General features: G+C 39.7%; 1 protein-coding gene across 1 annotated transcript in view; it reads left to right on the top strand.

Annotated features, from left to right (window-relative positions):
- LOC108986572 (callose synthase 10) overlaps positions 1–24,090 on the top strand; it is a 73,172-nt gene extending 49,082 nt beyond the window's left edge. The window contains exons 32-51 of the mRNA XM_018959222.2: positions 1,924–2,058; positions 2,218–2,286; positions 2,369–2,534; positions 6,192–6,309; positions 7,068–7,187; positions 7,813–7,928; positions 8,022–8,105; positions 8,413–8,525; positions 10,145–10,197; positions 10,292–10,468; positions 10,571–10,618; positions 19,003–19,161; positions 19,423–19,536; positions 19,634–19,722; positions 19,827–19,985; positions 20,113–20,215; positions 21,408–21,527; positions 22,774–22,824; positions 22,924–23,106; positions 23,554–24,090. Of these exons, the coding sequence (XP_018814767.1) occupies positions 1,924–2,058; positions 2,218–2,286; positions 2,369–2,534; positions 6,192–6,309; positions 7,068–7,187; positions 7,813–7,928; positions 8,022–8,105; positions 8,413–8,525; positions 10,145–10,197; positions 10,292–10,468; positions 10,571–10,618; positions 19,003–19,161; positions 19,423–19,536; positions 19,634–19,722; positions 19,827–19,985; positions 20,113–20,215; positions 21,408–21,527; positions 22,774–22,824; positions 22,924–23,106; positions 23,554–23,790 (2,414 nt within the window). The 3' untranslated portion in view covers positions 23,791–24,090. The remainder of the gene's footprint in view (positions 1–1,923; positions 2,059–2,217; positions 2,287–2,368; positions 2,535–6,191; positions 6,310–7,067; positions 7,188–7,812; positions 7,929–8,021; positions 8,106–8,412; positions 8,526–10,144; positions 10,198–10,291; positions 10,469–10,570; positions 10,619–19,002; positions 19,162–19,422; positions 19,537–19,633; positions 19,723–19,826; positions 19,986–20,112; positions 20,216–21,407; positions 21,528–22,773; positions 22,825–22,923; positions 23,107–23,553) is intronic.
- Positions 24,091–24,221: the final 131 nt, after the last annotated feature.

Below are 24,221 nucleotides of genomic sequence, written 5' to 3'. Positions count from 1 at the left end.
TCCTCTTTTCCAATGAAATACTTGGGTCTCCCCTTGGGAGCAACTTTCAAGAATAAAGCTATATGGGATGGGATAGTGGAGAAGATAGGGAAAAGGCTGGCTGGCTGGAAACGGGTGTACTTATCAAAGGGGGGCCATCTCACTCTTATCAAGAGTACTCTTACTAATCTCCCCACTTATTTTTTTATCTTTGTTTCCTATGCCTGTAGGAGTGGTGAACAGGGTGGAGAAACTCTTTAGGGCGTTCCTATGGGGTGGAATGGGGGAGGAGGGGAAATTTCATTTGGTTAGATGGGAGACTGTATGCGCCTCAGTTGTGAATGGGGGGTTGAGTGTTTGTAATTTGAGAATTTTCAATAAAGCTTTATTGGGAAAATGGCTATGGAGATATCATTTGGAGGGGGGGTCATTGTGGAGGGACACTATTGATGCTAGACATGGTGTCGCTTGGGGTGGTTGGTGCTCTAAGGAAGTAAGTGGGGCTATGGGGTGGGTTTATGGAAGTATATAAGGAAGGGGTGGCCATGTTTTGTAAATCAAGTTTGCTTTGCAGTTGGTGAGGGCAGTCGTATCAGATTTTGGAGGGATGTGTGGTGTGGAGTCCAGGCTTTGGAAAGGGTTTTTCCTGCCTTATAACGTATTGCAGCTGATAGGGAAGTTTCAGTGGCTGACGTGCATATATTCTCTCATGGTGCGCATCTGTGGAATATCCTTTTTAATTGGGATTTCCATGATTGAGAATTATCTATTTTTCAGAATTTTTCAGCTTATTATATTCCACGGAGATCCCATTGACATAGCGAGATAGTTTGAAGTGGAGGTCTAATGACCATAAGTTATGTACAGTCAAGGCGTATTATAGCATCTTGACAACACAACTTGAGGAAGAAAGGATATGTAGTATTGGACTGGTGCTACTTGTGTAAGAAGAATGGAGAATCTGTGGACCATCTATTACTACACTGTGAGGTAACAAGAGTGTTGTGGGATGAGATCTTTCTAAGAGTTGATATTGCCTGGCTTATGCCTATGAGGGTGGTGGATTTGTTGGGATGTTGGTCAAAGTTGCAAGGTTGCAAACAAGTGGCAGCAGTGTAAAAGATGATTCCGTTGTGTATTATGTGGTGTATTTGGAGGGAAAGGAACGCGCGTTGTTTTGAAGATAAGGAACGCACAAGTACTGAGTTGAAGAATTTTTTTCTCCACACTCTAATGTGTTGGTTTTCCACTATTGTATTACATGGGGACAATGTTCAGAATTTCTTGTCTTTAATTTATCGCTTTTAGAATGTTTTTAGGAGTTCCTTTGTATACGTCCTGTGTACAAGGACTATGTCTATTTCATTCATATATATAATATCTCTCTTTTTACTGATAAAAAAAAAAAAAAAAAACCTGATTAAAGCACATCAATAGGTTGCTCCTTCTCCTTGCACACCCCAATAGGCTTATATGTTGATCATGCGACAGGATTACCCAATATAGTCCACCTGTAACATCTGCTAACCTAAACCATGCAACACCAGATAAAAGATTCTGACCTCTTCTTTTTATTTTACTAAAGGTTCCCCTCTTTTGTCCTTTATACAGGGATTTGTATTTTCTATTTAGTTTTCTATTTTGTCCCAAGACAATGTTAGAAACCTACTTTTTTTAATGGATGTTCAAACCAATGATAATTAAATACATATCTTATGTATATTTTCTTCGATTGGAACAACCTATTCTTGAAGTTTTGTTGGGTGTTTTCTCTTGTATACGTCCTGTGTACTTTGGCTGTGTCCCTTGTGCTTATAATATATTTGCCTTACTTATCAAAAAAAGATTTTTTGGGGGGAGGGGGGTCTTTTTCTTTCTTTACTTCGGTGTTGATATCTGCCTGTTATCTTTATGATATGTGAATGAGATCTGTCTTCTTTTTAGATGAATGGAATAATTTTTTGGAACGGATTGGCCGAGGTGGGGATACTAGAGATGCGGATCTTCAAGAGAGTTCAAGTGATTCTTTGGAGCTTCGGTTTTGGGTTTCTTATCGGGGGCAGACTCTTGCTAGGACTGGTTAGAACTTGATAATAATACCAGATTTACCATTATCATCAGATTTTTGGAAGCTTGTGTAGTTTTGCTATAACTTATGTCTTTTTTTTTCATGAGTTAGATGCCATCATTAATACCTTTTTTTCTTCTCGTATTTTGCTTTTTGTCTTGGAAATATAGTGCGTGGTATGATGTATTATAGAAGGGCTTTAATGCTCCAGAGTTATTTGGAAAGGAGACCGCTGGGAGGTATTTTCTTTTAGAAATTCTATGGATTTACCAATCTTCTATTTGGAAAGGAGACCCCCCTCACATTTTGTGAAACCTACAGGTTATTCTCAATCGGGCCTCTCTACAACTCAAGGTTTTGAGTTGTCTCCCGAATCACGGGCACAAGCAGATTTGAAGTTTACGTATGTGGTGTCATGCCAAATTTATGGTCAACAAAAACAAAAAAAGTCGCCGGAGGCTGCTGACATTGCTCTTTTGTTGCAGAGGTATAATTGTTATGATATTCATTTATTGATTGAACTATTTTTTTCTAGTTTTGTTTAGTGTTAGTCCTTTGGTGTTGTTGAATGCAAAGAGGAATTTTCATTCTTGATTTGTGTTAATATAAGGTTGGGTAAAATGCCTATGAATGTTAGGCATTATGGCCAAGTGTCTTGGTTCAGGTTGAGCACTTTAGTCTCCAGTCATTTACAATTTTTTTTTTCTTTTTTTTTATAGGTAATCAAGAAATTTTATTCATAAAAAAAAAAAAGCATAGCCCAAGTACACTGGAAGTATACATAAGAAGTACCTAACTAGGGTTTACAATTGAAAGTAGAAAATCATAGACATTTAGTCCATTGAAATCAATGACACCCCAGATTGCTACCACTTGAGGATTACCTTGGAGGCCTGTCCAGTTTGCTAGGAAATCCACCAGTCTAAGAGGCATGACCCATGATAATCTAATGAGTTCCGCTTTTGAGCGGTCCATCTGCTACTGAGGCATAAACAGCCAACAATAGAATTGTGCCACATCATCAATTGTAGAGACTTTACAATAAACTCATTACACTATATCCAAAATAACTCCACTGCAACTCACCAACTCCACTTTTCATTTCCTCTCTGCAACTCACCAATTCCACTTTTTTCATTTCGTTTTGCCATGGAAGTCTTTCCCAAGCTCTTCTTCATCTTCTTTTCATTTCTCGCTCTTGTTTTCGCTGATCTCCTACACCATCTAGAATTAGTTCAACTATTTTCTCTGTACGTTAAGAGTGAAAGAGCAACATATCATCATCCTCTTTCAAACAGAAAAAAGTTGTCAATCCACAACAACGCTGGTGGCAAGTGGAGCTGCAGCTGGGTACCATAACCAGTTCAAGCCATATATATAGCAGTACTAGTGTGTGCGAGATTGAGAAAGAGATCAATACAAGCGAAATCTCGCTGTCCATACTCCCCATGGCCTTCAATCCTCTTGATCTCTGCATTGCATACCCAAAAGAAAATGGCAAAAAACCAAAACACGTCAAATACCAAAAAGATATGCTGAAAAATATATAAATTAGCAAAGACCAATCAAGTACCGTCTTAGAATTCTTCTTCTCTCTAACTTCATATCTCTCATGGCACATATCAGTCAGCCATGGCCCCAGGACTCACCAACGGCATGCCACCAACTCGACCGAAAAAGGAAAACAAAAAATAAAATCAAAACCAATACAAACCATATAACACTCAGGTGGAGCGTCACAGGTAAAGCATTTGGTGGGGGTTTGCCGTCAATTGCGAGAGGGGGGGAAAGAATTTGGTGGGGGTGCTTTTTTATTCCATGAAGTTGGTCTGTGGTGCGGTATAATGGAGATAAAGTGGAATCCATATGTGTCATTTCTTTATTAGAGGGCTGTTATTTGAAAATAAATAGAAGGACCGGTTGGAAGTTTTTCTCTAATCTAATTCCCGCAAAAACATCATTCTACATGGTCTTGGCCACCACACATTGTAAAAGTAGGTGATCTACTGATTCACCATTCTTCTTACACATGCAATACCAATCCAACGCCATTACCCATTTCCTTAGATTATCTGTAGTAAGAATCTTGCCCAAGGAAGCTGTTCAAAAAAATAAAAAATAAAATAAAAACTGCTTTTTGTGGAGCTTTCGTCTTCCATATATTCTGAGAAATGCATATCTGGGCTCATTAGAACTTGGTAGAACGATCTGACTATAAATCTACCTTTCTTGGAGGGGCTCTAGTTCATCTTGTCTATGTAAAGAAAAAAAAATTGATAGTACCCTTAGTCACTTTGACGGAATACAGTAAAGCAAAGAACTCAGTGATAGCCTCCAACTCCCAATCTTGTGCTACCCTAATGAAATCTACATTCCATTGAGGGGAGCCACGAGAGAAAACCAAGAGATCAGCTACCGCTGCATCCTTCACTTGTACAAGCTCAAAAATGGTAGGGAATGTCTTTGAGATTTTTTTTACCACACCATTTGTCGTACCAAAATTTGACACAAGAGCCGTTACCCACCACAATATGTACATGTCTTAGGAAGATCTCCCAGCCTTTTCTAATGTTTTTCCACAGACCCACCCCATATGGACTGCATACCTCATTCGAGCACCATCCTTGCCAAGCCTCCCCAAACTTCAAATCTATAACTGACTTCCATAGGGCCCCCCTTTCATGTTGGTGGCGCCACAGCCTTTTACCCATTTGCAATTCTGGCATGACTACATGGCTATATATGATATGTAATACGGAGACGGCAAAAACAGACATGTTGCATTGGTGACGAGCAACATGTATATGGTTTATGGGCTCCTAGTCAATATGATTCTTTTCCTGGGTTTGGAGGGGATTGTAGAAAGCACTATGAGTTAGTTAGTAGTATTGAGTTTAAAGTACACCCATGCGAACATTATTGGCGAAGTTTATAGGTGCACCTCAGTTACATGATTGGGATAAACATGATTGGCGAAGTTTATAGGTGCGAACATCTAGGGATTCTTTCCCTAGAGGATTGACATCATTTTTGTTGTGTTCATTGAATCTTCAACCTTGCTTTGCCATCATCAATCCCCTTAACAGAACTTACATGATTGGGATAAACATAATGAATTCTAATTTTATGTATGATTCAACCTATAAAAAAAAAGATATTTTTGGTTCAAACCAATCATGATATTTAGGAAATATAGATGGGTTACAACGCAAAGGAAGCCTGCTGGTTGCCATTCTGATTCTTAAATTTTTTTTTATCCATTGTTTCATATATGCACCAGCTACTGGGTTCCAACCATCAGATTTTCATTTTGTTTGAACTCAATATTTTTGACATGCAGATCTTGTTTGTAGATCTTTATGGTAAAATTTGATACAATGGTCCTTCTATGAGGCATTGATGGGGTCTAGTGGTTTTTTAGTTTTATGGAAGCATTTGCCATAGCATGGCTCCTTGGAAAGTTTCTTTGTTTGAACAGCTGCCTGGGGAAAGTTTCTAACAGTGGATAGTCACACCAAAAGAAACTCTATTTTTGTTGGGTTGGTACTACTTATGTAAATTGAGTGGTAAGTCAGTTGGGCATGTACTGCACCATTGGTCTTTCGTGGGGAGACATGTTTGTTGGTTTTATTTTTGTTTGTTTTTCACTGGGTGATGCCAGAAAAGGGCATTGACCTTCGGATTAGCTGGAAATTTTACCGACATCATACTGGTGTTAACAGGATGCTATTCCACTTTTTCTAATGTGTGCGCGCGTGTTTTTTTGTTTTTTTTTTGAGGGAGTGACAGGAATAATCAAATGTCTTCTGTGGTTGGTGCTAGCAATCTTTTCAACTTATATTCACATATGTTATAATACACTAGGATTGTGCATTGGACATTTTTCTTAAGAGTTGTGCCTAGCTTACTGGTACGGCAGAGTGATGTAGCTGAGCATGGCACTTGGTGAGAAAAAAACGTAATATGCAATTGAGCACACTCTTTATTCTCTAATTTCATAAGCTGTTCTCATTTGGTTGTCAATGTTTTGATGCTTTTTCTTTGCATATGCTGCTTGTTAAGTTTGGTATTCTTGTTGTCATGCGTTATTACTTGCTACTTCTTATTGCTTAAGTTGTTTATATTGATATTCTGTTGTTACTAGGAATGAGGCACTCCGAGTTGCCTTCATACATATAGAGGAGAGCGGTGCAGCAGATGGAAAGGTTCCAAATAAATTTTATTCAAAGCTTGTCAAAGCTGATATACATGGAAAAGATCAGGTAACCAATGGCTTTTATTAAACCTGATTTTCATAGATCTTATCTCCTTTCTGGGGTTGGTTTCTGATTCTGCATCTACCCATAGACTTCTTCGGTGTCCTTTTCTAAAAGCAGGATAGTGATGACTTGAGTGGGGTAAATTTACACAGTTTACTGTTTGAGTGTATCTTGCTTTTGATATCTCTAGCTGGGATTTTTTATTAGTTCAATAGTAACGAGTTCCAATTTTTCTTTCTTTTTAATTTTCATGTCAATCAGGACTTACAAAATTGAAGCTTTGGTTCCAATGTTTAACATTGTGTTATAGCATAAGCAAAAGAAATCTGTTCTCTAGTTATTCACTTATGCCCTCTATTGAAGACACCCCTCATCTTTCCAAAATATTCACCTTTGTCAGGGTGGGTGAGGGGCAGGAGCACATCAGATGCACACTCTTTACAATTGGCAACACTTATATTTTAGCTCAGGCGTGAATTCTTTATCTTATTGTATTCTTTCTACGCTCTTCTTATAGTTTGCATTGTTCTTCATGGTATAACACAGACAATTTTTCTTTTTGGTTAACATGCCATTCCTTAATGGACTTAACTTATAAAGAGTTTTTGTGAAGCATATGTTTGTTGTTCTTTTTTAATATTTTTTTCTCTATTCACCCTTTTTGTTAACCCTTCACCAGATGAATCATTTCTACCCCACCCTTCCATTTTTTGAGTTGAATTGTGGTTCGTTAATAGTAATTATCTCATATATATGTTTAGGAAGTATATTCCATCAAACTACCTGGTGATCCAAAGCTTGGAGAAGGGAAGCCTGAAAACCAGAACCATGCTATTATCTTCACTCGTGGGGAAGCTATTCAAACTATCGACATGAATCAGGTTATATATGCATGTTCTTTTTAGATAACTAGCTTTCCTTATTCTTATTGGATTTTCGCTACTTTATATAATTGGAAAAAGAAATTTGATACGAGTTAGTTAATTTTGGCAGCTATTCTTTAGATTTTCAAAAGCATGAGAGAGATTCTGAGTTTCTGGCTTTTTTTAACTCTGTTCCCCCTTTTATTATAGAGTTCATTAGCCAGATGCTTCTGACATGAACTTTGTGCAGCATTACATCAGTCAATAAATTCTTTGAGTACTGCTGCATGCACAAAGGAATCACACAAAAACAATCTCACAAGTTGACGTGGTTTCATTTGATCTGTTAGATCTGCTTTACAATAAAAGTAACTTTACAATCTGATGAACCACATTAAGCCACTTCAGTTTGTGGGATTACTTTTGTGTAATCCCTTTGTGGATAGAGTATTTCCCAAATTCTTTTTATGTTCTGTTTTGTTTTCTTATTGATTGCTTTGTTTAAGTTTTATGTTATGGTTTCTAAAGAATTTAAGAATGGAGCCATGAATGGTTTATTGTATTGCTTCTTGTTTCAATATGTTAAGTGAAGATTGGTCTAGATTTGATCTGTACATGGTAAAAGCTATTTTTTCTTCTGTAGGACAATTACCTTGAGGAGGCAATGAAAATGAGAAATCTTCTTGAGGAATTTCGTGTTAATCATGGCATACGACTGCCAACTATTCTTGGTGTCAGGGAGCATGTTTTTACTGGAAGGTTTGGCATGCAATTCGTTATGATAAAGTACACTTTGGTTTTTGTTTCAAAGTGATCTTTCTTATCAATTACATGTTGGATATGTCAATGCAGTGTCTCATCATTAGCTTTGTTCATGTCCAATCAAGAGACTAGCTTTGTAACTTTGGGCCAGCGAGTTTTAGCAAGTCCTCTCAAGTGAGTCAAGAACAACTTATCTTATTAATAACCGATTGGGTTGACTTATGGATCTATTACCATTGACTTTATAGGTAGCTTGCTAGCTTCTTTTCATATTTAGAAGTTAAAACATGTTGGAAGAAGTGGAGAAAACCTGACTAACACTGGTCTGGAAAGTATTGGTCCTGAATTTGAATTGATTATTGTAACATCATATATTTATAACATATTCATCAATTAAAAAGATTTAACATTTTAATTTGCAGAGAGAAATTCTATTGTTTGCATTTAATTAACTCCCTTTTTTATTAACAAATGTTTGCAGGGTACGCATGCATTATGGTCATCCAGATGTGTTTGATAGAATATTTCACATAACTCGTGGAGGCATCAGTAAGGCATCACGTGTTATTAATATTAGTGAAGATATATTTGCGGGTAAGCATGAGGAAGTCCAATGATTTGCTTCTATGGTTTAGCTAATTTATATTATTCATTCCTTAAACTTGTCATTTAGTGTGTTTTGAAGAGGAATTAGAGTTATAGTTGTCGCATTTCTTTTTCTTTTTTTTTTGGTCTGACAAATAGATACCTATTTTGTTAAGAATAGTAGAATGCTCCAGCACATCTGTGAGTATACTAGACTAGGGGTGCTACCCACCCCTAGAGCGCAGGTAGCCAGTAGGGAGCACGGGTAGTCAGTAGGGGGTGCGAGTTGGGCCCCCGTGCCCTGGCCCAGCCCGAATGCTGTGGGGTGGATTGGCCCCTCCGGCTGTCCGCCTGAGGGGCCAATCCGCCCCCCCCCCCCCCCGTGGGGTCAGAATCGTTAGACAACACATATCAGGTATTAAATTCAATGAAAATCCAAAACTTAAACCTCCAAACATCAAACACCATAGCATCCAAAAATAAAAACCTAAATTCAATGAAATTAGGGTTTCGAGTTCGAGATACTTACAACTACAAGGTGAGATAGAGCGACGGCTCATTTCGGTGACGGCAGCAGCGTGAGTTGTTGGGAGAGGGTCCGAGAGAGTTGAGACATGGGAGGGAGGGGGAAATTGGGTTTTATTAACCCTTGTAATGAAACGATGCTGTTTTGGGTACCCAAAACGATGTTGTTTCATTACAAATCTTATTTTTATAATATATATATATATATATATATGTATATTGGGCCAGGCAGACGGGTGAAAACCTGGGCAGGCCGCATCCGGCCCGCTCAGTAGGCCTATACTAGACAACTCCTAAAATGCGAAAGTTTGAAGTTTCTAAAGAAAAAGAAAAGATTAATAACTTTGACCGAAGAAGTGAAAAGAACACTAAGGGAGACAGCTAGTCATACAAAGTATTTGGGAATATTTCTGATAGAGATAAAGTACAAAGTACTTGGGATACAAAGTACTTGGGAATACCCTGGGAGTGTCTGACCTCTCCCAGGGTCTGATCATTCCTTTCTCCCCTGATTATCTACATGGGTTATAATGGATTTGATTTACTAATTTTGGTACTCTCAATGTGACCATATTTTCCTTGCCAACAAGCAAAAAATAAAAAACTGTCCTTGGCATCACTCACCGAACTACCAAAATGGAAAATACAGTGAAGGAAAAGGTTGTCGGCTGTTTCTTCACTTTCCTTAGTCATACAACAACACCCTACTTGCAATTATTTGTACCTATTTTGGTTTTTGGATATTTTTATCACAATTATGAATCTCCTTTAGGATATGTTTTCATGGAAATGTGTACTTTTGAATTGACAATGCAAAAATGCTAGGGGAGGAATTATGTTTGGGAGATAGTAATTGCTGTATACACCGCTCAACATCCATGGTACTTATATCAGATTCCTGAGCTTCCAATTCTGTCAACACCTCTTTCTGCCTAAGCATGTTTATTTGAGCTTTCACCGAACAAAGTAGCTTGAAATGATATCATCTTCTCATTGCAGTTATGTGTTTATGTTTAGGGATTAATGTGGTTTAGTTAAGTATCCTGGTGGTATCGATTTTATCCTGGTGGTATCGATTCTTCAAAAAAAAATTTATGTTACAGGTTTCAACTCCACATTGAGGCAGGGCAACATTACGCACCATGAATACATTCAGGTTTTTTATACTTTCTGTTTATCCCTGCCTCACCATTACACACCATGTACATATTTTTCTTCTTACGGTTGCTTGAGAGCTTCCTCTCATGTAGGTTGGAAAAGGAAGGGATGTTGGATTAAACCAGATTGCCCTATTTGAAGGGAAAGTGGCAGGTGGAAATGGAGAGCAAGTCCTTAGTAGGGATGTATACAGAATTGGACAACTGTTTGATTTCTTCAGAATGTTGTCATTCTTTTTCACAACTGTTGGTTACTATGTTTGCACAATGGTATTGTTTATTCTATATTTCATTCTTTCATCGTTCTAGATAATTTGAATTACTAGTCTCTGGAATGGGCCGAATCTGATAAGAATTTCCTTTTTAATGCAGATGACAGTTCTAACTGTATATGTATTTTTATATGGAAGAATTTACCTGGTAATCTAACAAGTTTAATTTCCCTTCGTACATGATCTCAAATGATTTCTTCAGCATTTTCACTTGAAGCTTACCATTGGCAATTTATTCATGATTATATGTCATTATTCATTGGTAGTTTATTCATGATGATATGCCTATTATTATTCATGATTATGTCTCTATTATTGCTACTGTTAAATGTCTCTATTATTATTAGATCGTACCTACATAATAATAATTTAGATGACTAATTAGGGCAGGAAGGTTTGGAGTTTTTGCCGCTTGTAGTTTGGAAAGGTCATGCTTTAAATTAACCTTTTGTTATATGAATTGGGGAAGTTGAGCTATATGGTACACTTGCCAAAAACCACGTGTGATAAAACTGTATTAGCACTTAGCCAAAGACTGTTTAATTAAACACAAATCAACTTTTTGCTTTGAAAGTTGGTCTTGTTCCTTATGCTACAAGTAGTCAAGCCTCAAATGGGCTTTAGTTCTTATTACTATCCATATTTGTTTTGATTGGATCAGTACATTTCAAATCTTCTAGTTTGTCTAAGCTATGTCTATTTCATGATCCCTGGGATCTTGTGATTATTTTCACTATTCTATGACAGTTATGTGAACCCTCGCCGCCCTAAACAAAAACAAAAGGATCTTATTAGTTTATACAATCATAATACTTATAAAAAAAAGTTTATACAATCATAATTTGCATTTTAAGTGTTTTCTTTTCTTGTTTTGGAATGCCCTAGGAGACATCTTGGTATATCATTAAAGCAAGTGATTTCATCTGCAGTTGAAACTTTTTCTTGTTGTCAATGGTGGTTGTGGATTGTTGACGGGGGGCTATCTGTTATCAAAGCATGGCTATGTGCTCTTTCAGTTGTTTAGTTATAGAGTCAAAGGTTTTTGAGGTGAGAAGGGTTGGGGGTAGGGTGTGCATTACTGAGAAAGGCATGAGCTGCATATGGTTGGGTTTAGAGACTATCCGTTGGGTGGCTAACTCATTGGAAGCTTGTCTGAAGTCTGGGATCAAAGGTTACTACTCAGCTCGATGGGAAGGTGACAGAGGCCTCACTATCCAGCGATGCTCAAACTCTTGTGGCTCATACATGGCTTTGGCTGTGTATGGTGGGGGAGGTCACCGGAGTTACATATTTATACCTGAAGACAAGGCTAGAATGGAGTGGAGGAAGATGGTGGCGGTGCTGAAGGACATGGGCAGAGGAGGTGTTCAGGGGAGAAACCCACCGCAAGCGATGGCAGTAGCTTTGCCGTTGAGGTCGTACAAGGAGGCTCTGGAGGTTCCTCGAGCCGCACAGCCCATTGTGATGGCAGACTTGCAAAAGGACTCACCTCCCTTTTCGGTAGCTGCTCAGAGTTGAGGAGGAGATGGCAGAGGGTTGGTTGGGCTGAAAGAAGAAAAAATCTTGATGGAGTTACGTGAAGTGCATATTTCGTTGGGGGAGCTAACTAATAGCGTGGGGGAGTTGATACGGTGCGTTGAGGGTTATGTGATGGAGGGCGTGGGCTCAGGCTGCCAATTGGGCTTAGGGGACGCGAAAGGTGGGCTTTATGAGAAAGGCCAAGCTTTTGGGAAGGGCTAGGCTTCTGCAGTTACTGGGATCCAGCCCAAGACGAGAGCACAGCAAGGAGGCCCCGTTCTGGAGGAAGAAAACATAGACTGTTGGTGGCCCGTCGATGAGTGGGCCTGAGCCACCGGTGAAGATGTAGTCGACCCCCACCGAAGGTCGCAGAGACTCCGATGGATGTCCCGTCGCCGGAGGTTACAATACTAGAGCATGGAGGAAGGATTTCTGACGTTTCTATTGCTCGCGAAGGCCCGATAGTTGCACAGACCACCACGATGGAGGGTATCGGCTCACAGACAACTATGCCGATGTCAATGGAGATGTTTGCGAGCAGTGGTAAGGTCGTGAGCATTTCCTTAGCCTGCCAGTTGAGCCTTTTTGTGGATTCTGTTGATGGAAAGGAGACGGGTACCAATCAGTTGAGCCTTTTTGTGGATTCTGCGGGCAATGAGGAGGAGGAGATGTGTAGCCCGCCACCTTTATAGATGTTCCCACCTCAAAACACTACGAAGCGCAAAACCCTAAGGAACCAGATCTGCCGCCACCCACCCTGTGCCGGCGAGACCCACTGCGCCGTCGGCACAGATAAAGCCGACGGACCTCGGCGACTACGCTGAGGGCCGTCCGGCGTCGGTTCAACCTCCGGCGTCGTTGATATCGCTGTTTTGCCTCTCAGAGCACTCCGGCGATCCTCCCGAAGGCTCTGTTGGGCTTGCCGTCGACCCTGAAGGCTCCGGCGAGTGCTCCGGCGTCTTCTGTGAGCACGTTTTGCAGCAACTCTGCAGTGCTTGCAGTGAGCACGAAGTGTTCGCAGTGCTTGCAGTTCCCAAAGGATTTAGATTCATCTCTGAGATGATGAATGGTTGTTGAGGAAGGGGAGTGGGTCAGTATGGGTTCTTCTATGGAGCTGGTCATAGAATCTAAATCCTTTACACTGGTAAAGGAGGGGAGCATGTTGGCCATTACTGAAAGGAGTCGAAGGGTGATATCTAAGTTGGTTTTGGGTTCGACAACAGTGCAGTGGCTGACTAAGGCCATAGAAGCGTGTACTAAGGATAAGATACAAGATTTTTTCTCCACTGTTCGGGAAGGTCGACGTAGTTTCACAGCGCATCGGTGCTCGAATGCTCGAGGACGTTATATGGCGGTGGAGGAGTATGGTGGTGAGGGGAGGAGGAATTTTATTTTCATTCCTGAAGAGGGGGGCAGTGGTTGGAGAAGGATGGGGGAGGTGCTGCGACGTTTTTCCTTCGGTAAGAGAGGGAGTGACGGCTTGGAAGGACAAGGTGGTGTGGTAGGGAGGGAGAACTTGGAGAAAGACCCAAGTACATCCTCGGTGGCGAGGCAATCCTATGCGGCAGCTCTAAAGACTGGACATGCTTCGGGGGATCAGAGAGTGGAGGGTCTGCCAATCACACCTTAAGACCAGCTTCTCGAAATGCACAAGTCTCTAAAGGAGATGGAAACCCAACTTGTCGAGTTGAAGACAGCAATAACTTTCATGTCTACGAAAATAGATCGGCTTTCTGCTGGAGGCAACAGGGTGGTAAGAAACATGATAGGCCCAAATCCTTTAAGCTTAGAAAAAAGAAAACGGAAGAACGGATTCGGCCCTGTCCCTATAACCAGATCCAGGAGAGTATGGCGGGTCAAAAGGAAATCTGGGTTATTTGAGGTGGGGTCTACATCGGGTATTGGCATAGAGACATCAATAATGGAATGTCATTCACCTCGTGTTACACAGGATAGATCGATAGTCGGTATTATACCCTTGGTCCCGGAAGAAACTATGACTCCTTCGGAGTTGAAGGAAAAAGGTGTACTGCCGAGGTCTGAAGGAGATGTAGGATCCGCTATCATCCCAGAGGTGAAGGGACTTATTGTCACCCCAGAATCTTCAATGGGAACCCCGGTACCATTGGAGAGAACCAATGGAGTTATTGGAGAACCAATGGGTTTGGAATTGGTGCCTTGTGTAGAGGATTGTCTAAAGTCGGGAGTGCAGGTTGATGGGGACATTGTGGCTCCCCTGGTCTCTCTTCCTCCAATAACGGATTGGATTCTGCCTAAAGTTAACGAGATTCAGCAGTTCGTGGGAATTTCACATGGAGGATGTGAAGACAAATTTAACGAACTAATTACTACGATCGAGGCAAGCCGCACACTTGAAACCAAATCAAGCTTCAAGAAAAGTAGGGAGTTACAGCGTCTCTTTTCGACAATCAACTACGATGCTAAGGGTGGTAGTTCAACTAGAGGGAAGTCTAAAGGGAGGGTATTGTGAAGACAAGTATCAAGGTGTTGGGGTTGGTGTTCGGGTAGAGTTTTAGTTCTACGGGAAACAAGGATTGGGGTCGGGTCTGATGTACTTTGGGTTAGTTTTTTTATGGGCTTGTTGGGTCATTTTGGGTAAGGTGTTTTCTTGTATACTTTCAGTGTACCTGGTTTCTCCTTTTGATATATACAATATTTTTACTTATAAAAAAAAAAGTAGATGAGCTTCATGGTTGGGTGGGAATTTCCTACGATGGGTATGAAGATCAATTCATGGCTCTCCTAGTAGTTATGGAAGCTGGTCGATCCACGGTAATGAAATCAGCTGTTAAAAAGGAGAGAGAGTTGAAACGTTTGCAATGCTCCATTAACTATGATAATAAGGAGGGAATTTCGGGGAGAGAGAGAGAGAGAGCAAAAGGGAGGGGCGTTTCTTTTCTTAATGAAGCCTAAAATACTGTCTTGGAATGTGAGAAGGATCAATGACATGAGTAAACGACTATGTATTAGATCCCTTCCCAAAAGTTGGAAAGTTGACATTGTTTGCTTACAAGAAACTAAACTGACAGTTATTTCTCTTCATATCATTAGGAGTTTGTGGGGCTGTTTGCAAGTGGGATGGCATTATTTACCGTCCAATGGAGCATCCAGGGGTATACTAGTTATGTGGGATAAGAGAGTGGTGGAAAATATGGAAGATTTCCTGGGGGATTATGTGGTGGCATGTTCGTTTAAGAATGTTATGGATGGCTATCAGTGGGCTTTTGTAGGCGTCTATGGGCCTAATCTTGACCGGTCTCGAATCTTACCATGGGATGAGTTGGCCGGTATTAGCAGTATATGAGACTCACCCTGGTGTATTGGAAGTGATTTCAACGCCACCCGTTTCCCGAGTGAGAGATCGGGTGGTTCAAGCTTCAACCCACCCATGGTAGATTTTTCTAACTTCATTTCTGAACAGAATTTACAGGATATTCCTCTTGCAGGTGGTTCCTTCACTTGGTCTAGCAACCGAGATCTTCCATCTTGGTCAAGGATAGACAGATTTATAATCTCACTAGAAAGGGAGGCACACTATCCGGATCTCATTCAGAAGAGACTACCCTGATTGTGTTCAGATCACTTTCTCATTCTTTTGAATTGTGGGGGCATTAGAAGAGGCCCAAAGTACTTCAAATTTGAGAACATTTGGTTGAAATCAGAGGGTTTTCTGGACAGAATAAGACAATGGTGATCTTCTTACCATTTTCATGGTAATGCTAGCTATGTGATGGCTTGCAAATTAAAGTCTTTGAAAAAGGACTTGAAGGAGTGGAATACACAAGAGTTCGGTAATGTGGAAAGCCAGAAATCTGTTCTAATGGAGGAGCTTAAGGACTTAGAGGGTGTGGAAGAGGAGAGGTTTTTTTCTGAATCCGAGCGGGCCTACAAATCCCAAGTGATAGCGGACATTGAACGGCTGTCTCTTTTGGAAGAAATATTGTGGCGTCAGAAATCACGAGCTTTATGGTTGAAGGAAGGGGATAGATGCACCAAGTTTTTTTATCAAGTGGCCAACTCACATAGGCGGAACAATGTTATAAATACTCTGTTGATAGATGGGGCGGTCTCATCCAACCATACCGAGATTTCAGACCACATTGTCAATTACTATGATAAGTTGTTTTCGGAACAATTTGAGTGGAGGCGAGACTTGATGGGTTGGTGTTTGATGTTCTTGACCCGCAGGTTGCGGAACGACTCGAAAGGCCTTTTGAGGGGTAGAGGTCAGGTTGGTGATCAAGGGTATGGCGGGTGATAAAGCTCTAGGTCCCGATGGCTTCTCCATGGCTTTTTTTTCAGACTTGTTGGGATGTGCTTAAAGATGATATCATGGAGGTTTTCCATGAATTTCATGGAAACGGGCTGTTCGAGAAGAGTCTTAATGCTACTTTCTTAGCACTCATTCCCAAAAAGCCCGGTGCTATAGAAGTGAAAGATTTTCGTCTCATTAGTTTGGTGGGTGGGCTATACAAAATTTTATCCAAAGTTTTGGTGAAAAGATTGAGTAAGGTGATGGAAAGCTTGATCTCGAAGCCTCAAAATGCATTTCTTCAAGTTAGGCAAATCCTTGACTCGATACTTATAGCCAACGAATGTCTGGAGAGTCGTATTAAATCGGGAGAGCCGGGACTCCTATGTAAGTTAGACATGGAGAAAGCTTACGATCACGTCAATTGGAGTTTCTTAATTTATATGCTGGAGAGATGCGGCTTTGGCTCTAAATGGTGTTCTTGGATCTTTCATTGTATTTCTACGGCTTGTTTCTCTATATTGGTGAATGGTACATCCAAAGGTTTTTTCAAAAGCTCCCGAGGTTTGCGACAAGGAGACCCTCTTTCTCCTCTTTTCTTTGTTTTTGTGATGGAAGCTTTCAGCAAGATGATTTCAGGGGCAGTAGAGGGAGGGTTCATATCAGGATTCTCAGTGGGAGAGGCAAGTTCAGGTTCGCTTAACATTTCTCACCTATTGTTTGCTGACGATACACTAATCTTTTGTCAGGCTAGACATGAGCAAATTCGAGCTTTGAGAGCTCTTTTATTATGATTTGAAGCCATGTCAGGATTGTAGGTGAATTTGGCTAAATCAGAGGTAGTGCTAATGGGACATGTACCCAATGTGGAGAGTCTGGCGTCCATCTTGGAGTGCAAGATAACTCAGTTGCCCATGAAATATCTCGGCCTTCCGCTAGGTGCGGCGTTCAAATCGAAATCTATATGGGATGATGTAATAGAAAAAATGGAGAGGAAACTAGCTGGTTGGAAGAGGATGTACTTATCCAAAGGGGGCCGGGTAACTCTCATAAAAAGCATTCTCTCTAACTTACCAACATATTTCCGTTCATTATTTCCGCCTTATTGCATGGAGAAAATTCAACGTGATTTCCTTTGGGGAGGGATCAAGGATGAGTTTAAATTTCACTTGGTGAAATGGGCCACAATTTGCTCCCCCATCAAAGGAGGCTTGGGTATACAGAATTTGAGATATTTCAACCAAGCCTTGCTTGGCAAATGGTTATGGAGATATCACCAAGAACAGGATGCCTTGTGGCGAACCGTCATTGCTTTGCACGGGGAATCATGGGGAGGGTGCTCTTCTAATGAGGTGAGTGGACCTCATGGAGTTGGGCTTTGGAAACATATTAGAAGAGGGTGGGATATCTATGTAGCACATACTTGCTTCAAAGTCGGCAACGGAGTTAAGGTAAAATTTTGGCATGACTTATGATGTGGTGATCGGGCACTCAAGGATGTTTATCCACAAGTTTGTAGCTTAGCAAGAAGGAAAGAAGCATCTATCGCAGATTTAATTATCTTTTCCAATGGCTCTTCCCAATGGAACCTTACTTTCCATAGAGATGCACAATATTGGGAGATGGATGACATTTTGGCCTTTTTTGACCTTGTGTACTCTACTCGTGTGTCGGGGGAAGGTGAAGAGAAGATATATTCGCGTCCCTCTAAGAAGGGAGTTTTTACGGCCCGTTCTTTCTATCATTCCTTAAACATGCACAACTCAGTCTCGTTCCCATAGAAGAGTATTTGGAAGACAAAGGCACCTCTAAAGGTAGCTTTTTTTGTATGGACAGCCTCTCTGGGAAAAATTCTTACTATAGATAACCTAAGGAAACGTGGCATTATAGCTATGAATTGGTGTTACATGTGTAAGAAGCGCGATGAGTCCGCTGACCATCTATTACTACATTGTGAGATTGCCATGACCTTATGGACCGAAGTCTTAGCACGGTTGGGGTTAGCGTGGGTGATGCCGGAAAGGGTATGTGATTTTTTAGCCTCATGGAGAGGTATTAGGGGCAACTCTTAAATTGCATCCATATGGAAGATGTTACCTATTTGTCTATGGTGGTGCATTTGGAGGGAGCGGAACGCAAGATGCTTTGAAGACCAAGAGAGATCAATGGAAGAGTTTAGAATTTTGTTTTTCAATATTTTACTCCATTGGTCGATTGTAATTAATTTTCATGGCAGGTCTTTTCATGATTTCCTTGTATCTCTAAGCTAGACATAAACTTGCTCATGTATATATCCCGTATACTTGGGCATTCTCTGTCTCTCTTTTGATCAATAAAAATTTGTTTACTGATAAAAAAAAACAATCATAATTTGCAACTTACTAGTTTAGATCTCCTGTTCAAATTCTCTAGAGTTTAGGTCATGATGCATCTAGAGGGTGTTCTATCATCTTTTTTGGGCTGCCATGAGTTATGCGGTCCCCCATATTCAGTGCTGTACCCAAATCCATTCACCCAAGAAAAGTGACCCAGCCCCTGTTTCTAGGGAACTGCTTTAATGAGTGTAATGTTCTCAATGCTGGTTAAAGTGTGCATTTTGAGATTTTAATCTACTGGTTTATCTTATTTTTCTTCAGTTTTTAAAAGACTAGTGATATCTGTTATTATTCTTGGATAGATTGTTCTTCTGTTCAGAATTCTAGATAATAGATCTTTTGTCAATTTGCTGCCAATTGCTTCAGGCTTTCTCTGGGCTTGATCAGCAAATCTCTGAGGAAGCAGAAGCGCTGGGTAACACAGCTCTAGATGCAGCTTTGAATGCTCAGTTCTTAGTCCAGATTGGAGTTTTCACAGCAGTCCCAATGATAATGGGCTTTATACTTGAATTGGGATTGCTAAAGGTTAGCCTATATAATTATCATCATATAATGATATAAAGCTGTGTATGCAGTATAATAAATGTTATTGCATCCTGTATTTTATTATGTTGTGGAATCTCTTAGGCTTTAGCAGGCCATGCATCCATAAGTCTATTTAATCATCTTAAACTTGCAGGCTGTTCTATTAACGTGCTTTTGTCATCTTTTTTTCTCCAATTTTTGGGTTGCCTAGTGCATAAATTTTTGTTGTGCTAATCATTAGTGTCACCTAAACATTTGCAGGCTGTGTTCAGTTTTATTACAATGCAACTTCAGTTGTGTTCTGTCTTCTTCACCTTCTCATTAGGAACAAGAACTCATTATTTTGGCCGCACCATCCTCCATGGAGGTGCAAAAGTATGTAAATACATTTTTCTAATTCGTCTTTAAAAATGTATATTAGTTTGTTTGGAAATTGATACGTTCATTTGCATTTTTTATATTTCACCCACAGTACCGAGCAACTGGCAGAGGCTTTGTTGTCCGTCACATCAAGTTTGCTGATAATTACAGGCTTTATTCAAGAAGTCATTTCACCAAAGCGTGAGTGATGTTTGCTGATGAAGGATCGACGTATTTTCAATATTGTCAAGTTGAATTACTTAAAAGGGTTTTCTCATGCAATTTATGAAGTTGATTTTTTTCAGGCTTGAGGTGGCACTGCTTCTCATAGTTTATATTGCATATGGGCATACGAATGGAGGTGCTGTTTCATTTGTTTTGCTAACTATGAGCAGTTGGTTCCTCGTTATCTCATGGCTCTTTGCTCCTTATATCTTCAATCCCTCTGGATTTGAGTGGCAAAAGTATGTACTTAGATTTTTTTGTTTACTTGCTGGAAATTCCTTCTCTGTTATGACATTTAAGTCTCTGATTATACTCTTTTACATAAAAAATAGAATTGATATAATTTTGTAATAATCATAATGGCAGGACTGTTGAGGATTTTGATGATTGGACTAGTTGGCTTCTGTATAAAGGTGGAGTAGGTGTGAAGGGAGAAAATAGCTGGGAATCTTGGTGGGATGAAGAGCAGGTTCATAACTACTAATACAACTGTTTTCTTACCTGTTTTATAACTTTTTCAGCTGAGAGAAAGTCAGCTTCCTTATCACTCTCTCTTGTGATGAGCAGACAGTTTGATATTGTCTTTACTAGTTATTTTTTCCTTCTCACAAATATAGTGTTACAAACATATTGTTACATTTTTTTTCCTCAAATCTAGAGCAAATGCCCAGAGTAGAGTATTGAAGAAGAAAACTTTAAGCACTTCCATCATTCGCTTGCAGTCTTCAGAATATCTATTGTTCCTTTCCCTATAAATGCACCACAATAAACAGTTAGGAGCCATCTTCCATATTGATGCAATTTGTTGGCTGCCAAATAACCCTCACCAGTTTACAAAGAGTTCTACTCACCTTCCCAGCATAACTCTATGCCATCCCACAAGGCTTTTGCCACCTCACAGTTGAGTAAAAGGCAGTACAGATTTCCCACTATTTCTGCATGTAAAGCACCAATCAACCACTGTGATATGATATTTTCTTGGGTTATCCATAGTGGGGATCTTCCCTAAGTAGGCTTTCCAGGCAAACAAGCTGCTCTTAGAAATGCCTTCATTCGCCAAATACTCCAAAGAAAAGAGCTTCATCTTGAGGTATAAGGATGTGATAGAAAGAACAAATGGTAATTGTTTTTTCTAAATGGTCTTATCAACACCTTCCAGACATGAGTTGTTGAGTACAATAGGTTGAAAATTTTTGTGAAGGTGTCTACTTCCCTGTAATGAGCCACTCTTAAGGAACTGTCATTCCATTGGGGGCAGCCATTGTAGACTTCCAATAGGTTTCCCACTGAAGCTTCCTTTATTCACAAAATACTATACGTCCCTTGGAAAGCTTCCTTGAGGATCCTGTTTTCGTACTAATCCTAGGGTCGTCACTCACCTCATGTGTACTGTGACTAGAAAAAACCTCCCATCCTCTTTTGATATTTTTCCGCAGCGCACTATGTGGCCTATGCATCTCGTTTGAACACCACTTGCCCCAAGTATAACTAAAGAATGCTTAATGTTTATTAGAGCCGGGTTATATGACAACCATTGCTGCATTACAGGACATTAATGCTTTGTTGTATAAATGAATTCCTATGATAGCAAATGGTTTTATGGACTTGTTTCATGTGGTGCTTTTCTGGTTTGTTTCATATGGTGTAACCTTCTTTTTCAGGTGCATATAAAAACGTTGAGAGGTCGTATATTGGAAACAATTTTGAGTTTGAGGTTCTTCATATTCCAGTATGGCGTTGTATACAAACTACATCTCACAGGAAAGGATACATCACTTGCGGTACACTTCTTGCCCTTTATTCTGCATCCATATTGATATAGCACATGTCCTCTGTATATTTTTCCAAATTAAATTAGCAAATTGATAAATCTCCTCATTTATATATATATAATCTCCTCATTCATAAATATGAGCTTATTTTGGATACATGTTTTAGTTTTTCCAGTTCTCTGCTGTTTCTTCTGACATAATTTTCACATGAAATGGCAACTGCAAGATCCCTTACAAAAATAGTTGCTCAAATTAAAAGCATTGAAAAACAATTTTTTTGCCAACAAGTTATGAAAACTTCTCTTAGCAACAGGCATAAACAGGATAAAGAAAAGGTAGAAGTATTGGGATACGTTGTCAAGAGAAGTCTATTAAATTAAGATTTAGGAGCTGTGTTATGATCCTGAGGGTTAAAGGCTTAACCAAATTAGTATCCAACAGTCCTAGGGCTTTTGGATCAATGGTTGGATCTTTAACAATTAGTATCAGAGCAGGGACTACATCACGAGTTCAAGTCACGGAGAGGGCTACCTATAGGCTGAATTAAAATGCCTTGGTACTATGTTTGAGCATGGTGTTAAGTCATTGAATACTAATAGATGAGTGAAGCTGCCAAAAGGGAAAGGGCTACCACTGGGTTAGTGTCGATAGAGTGGGCTACCGTGGACGTCGGATTCGGAAGCGTGGTGGAATGTTATGATCCTAAGGGTTAAGGGCTTAACCAAATTAGTATCCAACAGTCCTAGGGCCTTTGGATCAATGGTTGGGCCTTTAACAAACTGCATGTATGTGTTCCCATCTCCTTGTAGATTAGCATTTATTACCAAAAAACAGAGAAATAAGGAAGCTTCTTGTGGTTGATTTATGTAAACAAGGTTTAGGATCAAAATGTCACAAGAAGTTTGTCTATCTGTGCCGACCCTGTAGTCATAGGCTTAATATGGAAAACTGCTGCTAAATACTTCCTCCAAAGATCACACAATTCCTGTTCAACTTGCACTGTAACTATCTAGATGCTTGTCTATATGTCTACCTTTGGCCCAAGTAACAGTATAATTTATCTAGAGACTGTCCTTCAAACTTTGGTTGTTTTTCCCAAACCACCACCACAAATAAATAAAACACAGAAAACAGTGGAAGAAATAAAGACACATAGTTGCATATGCTTTGGGCTTATATCACATTCTACTCTACTGATCCTAGTTATACGAGGAGGATGTTTTCATGATGTTAACAATGGCTTTTGTTCTTCTAGCTATATGGCTTCTCCTGGGTCGTGTTGGTTGCCATTGTCCTGATATTCAAGGTCTGTCTGACTTCTTGCTTAAAATATTTTCTCGTGCATTGGCTGTCTTGATTTTTGCTTTGAATCTTAGTGTTTGCATTAAATGATATTGTCCTGCAGGTCTTTACCTACAGCCCTAAAAGATCAAAGAGCTTCCAGTTAATGATGCGGTTCATACAGGGTGTCGCATCCTTGGGACTTGTTGCAGCCCTCGCCCTCATTATTGCCTTTACTCGTTTGTCAATAGCAGACTTGTTTGCAAGCATTCTTGCATTTATTCCCACTGGATGGGGCATACTATGCGTAAGTTAACAGATCAAGTTCTAATTAAATCTCGTGTACACAAGATGTTCAGTTCCTCAAGCAGCCAATTATGCAATAGCAGTCAAACTTTTCCGAGACCAAGATGATTAGAAATTTAGGTTTCAGTAACACACGCAGCCTACAAACGATGTGATGGCCATGATTTAGAAGTCATAGTTCAGCCATGATTTAAAAAAATAAATAGTAGAACAAACAGCTTGGGATGTTTTAAGTGCATGTAAGCTGTCTAGCTAACACCATCCAAAACGCAATGACTTCGACTTATAGTTGCTTGATTGGCAGAACTGACTTTGTAGATGCACTTGCAACGCCTGCTTTTAGTTCTGACTGGCTGAACTGCATATTTGTAATGGGCTTTAACTATGTTTTTGGTTGAGTTGCATTTTTATGAGATCCTTTTAATCCTTGTTGGTTGTGCTGAAACAGCTGGCAATCGCTTGGAAGAAGATCGTTTGGAATCTAGGGTTTTGGGATTCGGTGCGTGAATTTGCTAGAATGTATGATGCCGGTATGGGTTTGCTTATTTTTACCCCAATAGCCGTACTATCATGGTTCCCCTTCATTTCCACGTTCCAGTCTCGACTTCTCTTTAATCAAGCATTTAGCCGTGGGCTGGAGATCTCCATCATCCTTGCTGGAAACAAAGCTAATGTTGAAAGTTAAAAAAGTATCCTGCCCCTTATATATCTTGCAAGTATGCTGCTGTTGTGATCAAATTGGGATTTTGTATATTTATGATTCCAATTTTATGTTCTTTTGGTTTTTCAAATTTTTAATGTGATACTAACTAGTCTTTGGGTCTTTTTGAACTGGCTAGGATCCTACATGGTGTTTGTAGAAATGGTTAGCCTTTTTGAGGCCGTTAGCATGTTCTGTATTTGGCTTCTCTTTGTAGTTTTAGGATATTACAGCCATGTATTTCCAATATTATTATTATTATTATTATTATTATTATTATTATTATTGTTGCTATTTAAACAGTCAATATATATATATATATATGTATATTCTGATGTTATTTCTAGCCATATTATATATATATATATATATATATATAGAAAATAAAAGAATATACTGTGTTTTTCTTTTTTATG

The sequence above is a fragment of the Juglans regia genome, chromosome 9 (assembly GCF_001411555.2).
Source record: "Juglans regia cultivar Chandler chromosome 9, Walnut 2.0, whole genome shotgun sequence".
In the NCBI taxonomy this organism is placed as follows: Eukaryota; Viridiplantae; Streptophyta; class Magnoliopsida; order Fagales; family Juglandaceae; genus Juglans; species Juglans regia.
The sequence above is the reverse complement of the archived record's forward strand: the minus strand, read 5'-3'. Positions and strand labels throughout refer to the sequence as shown.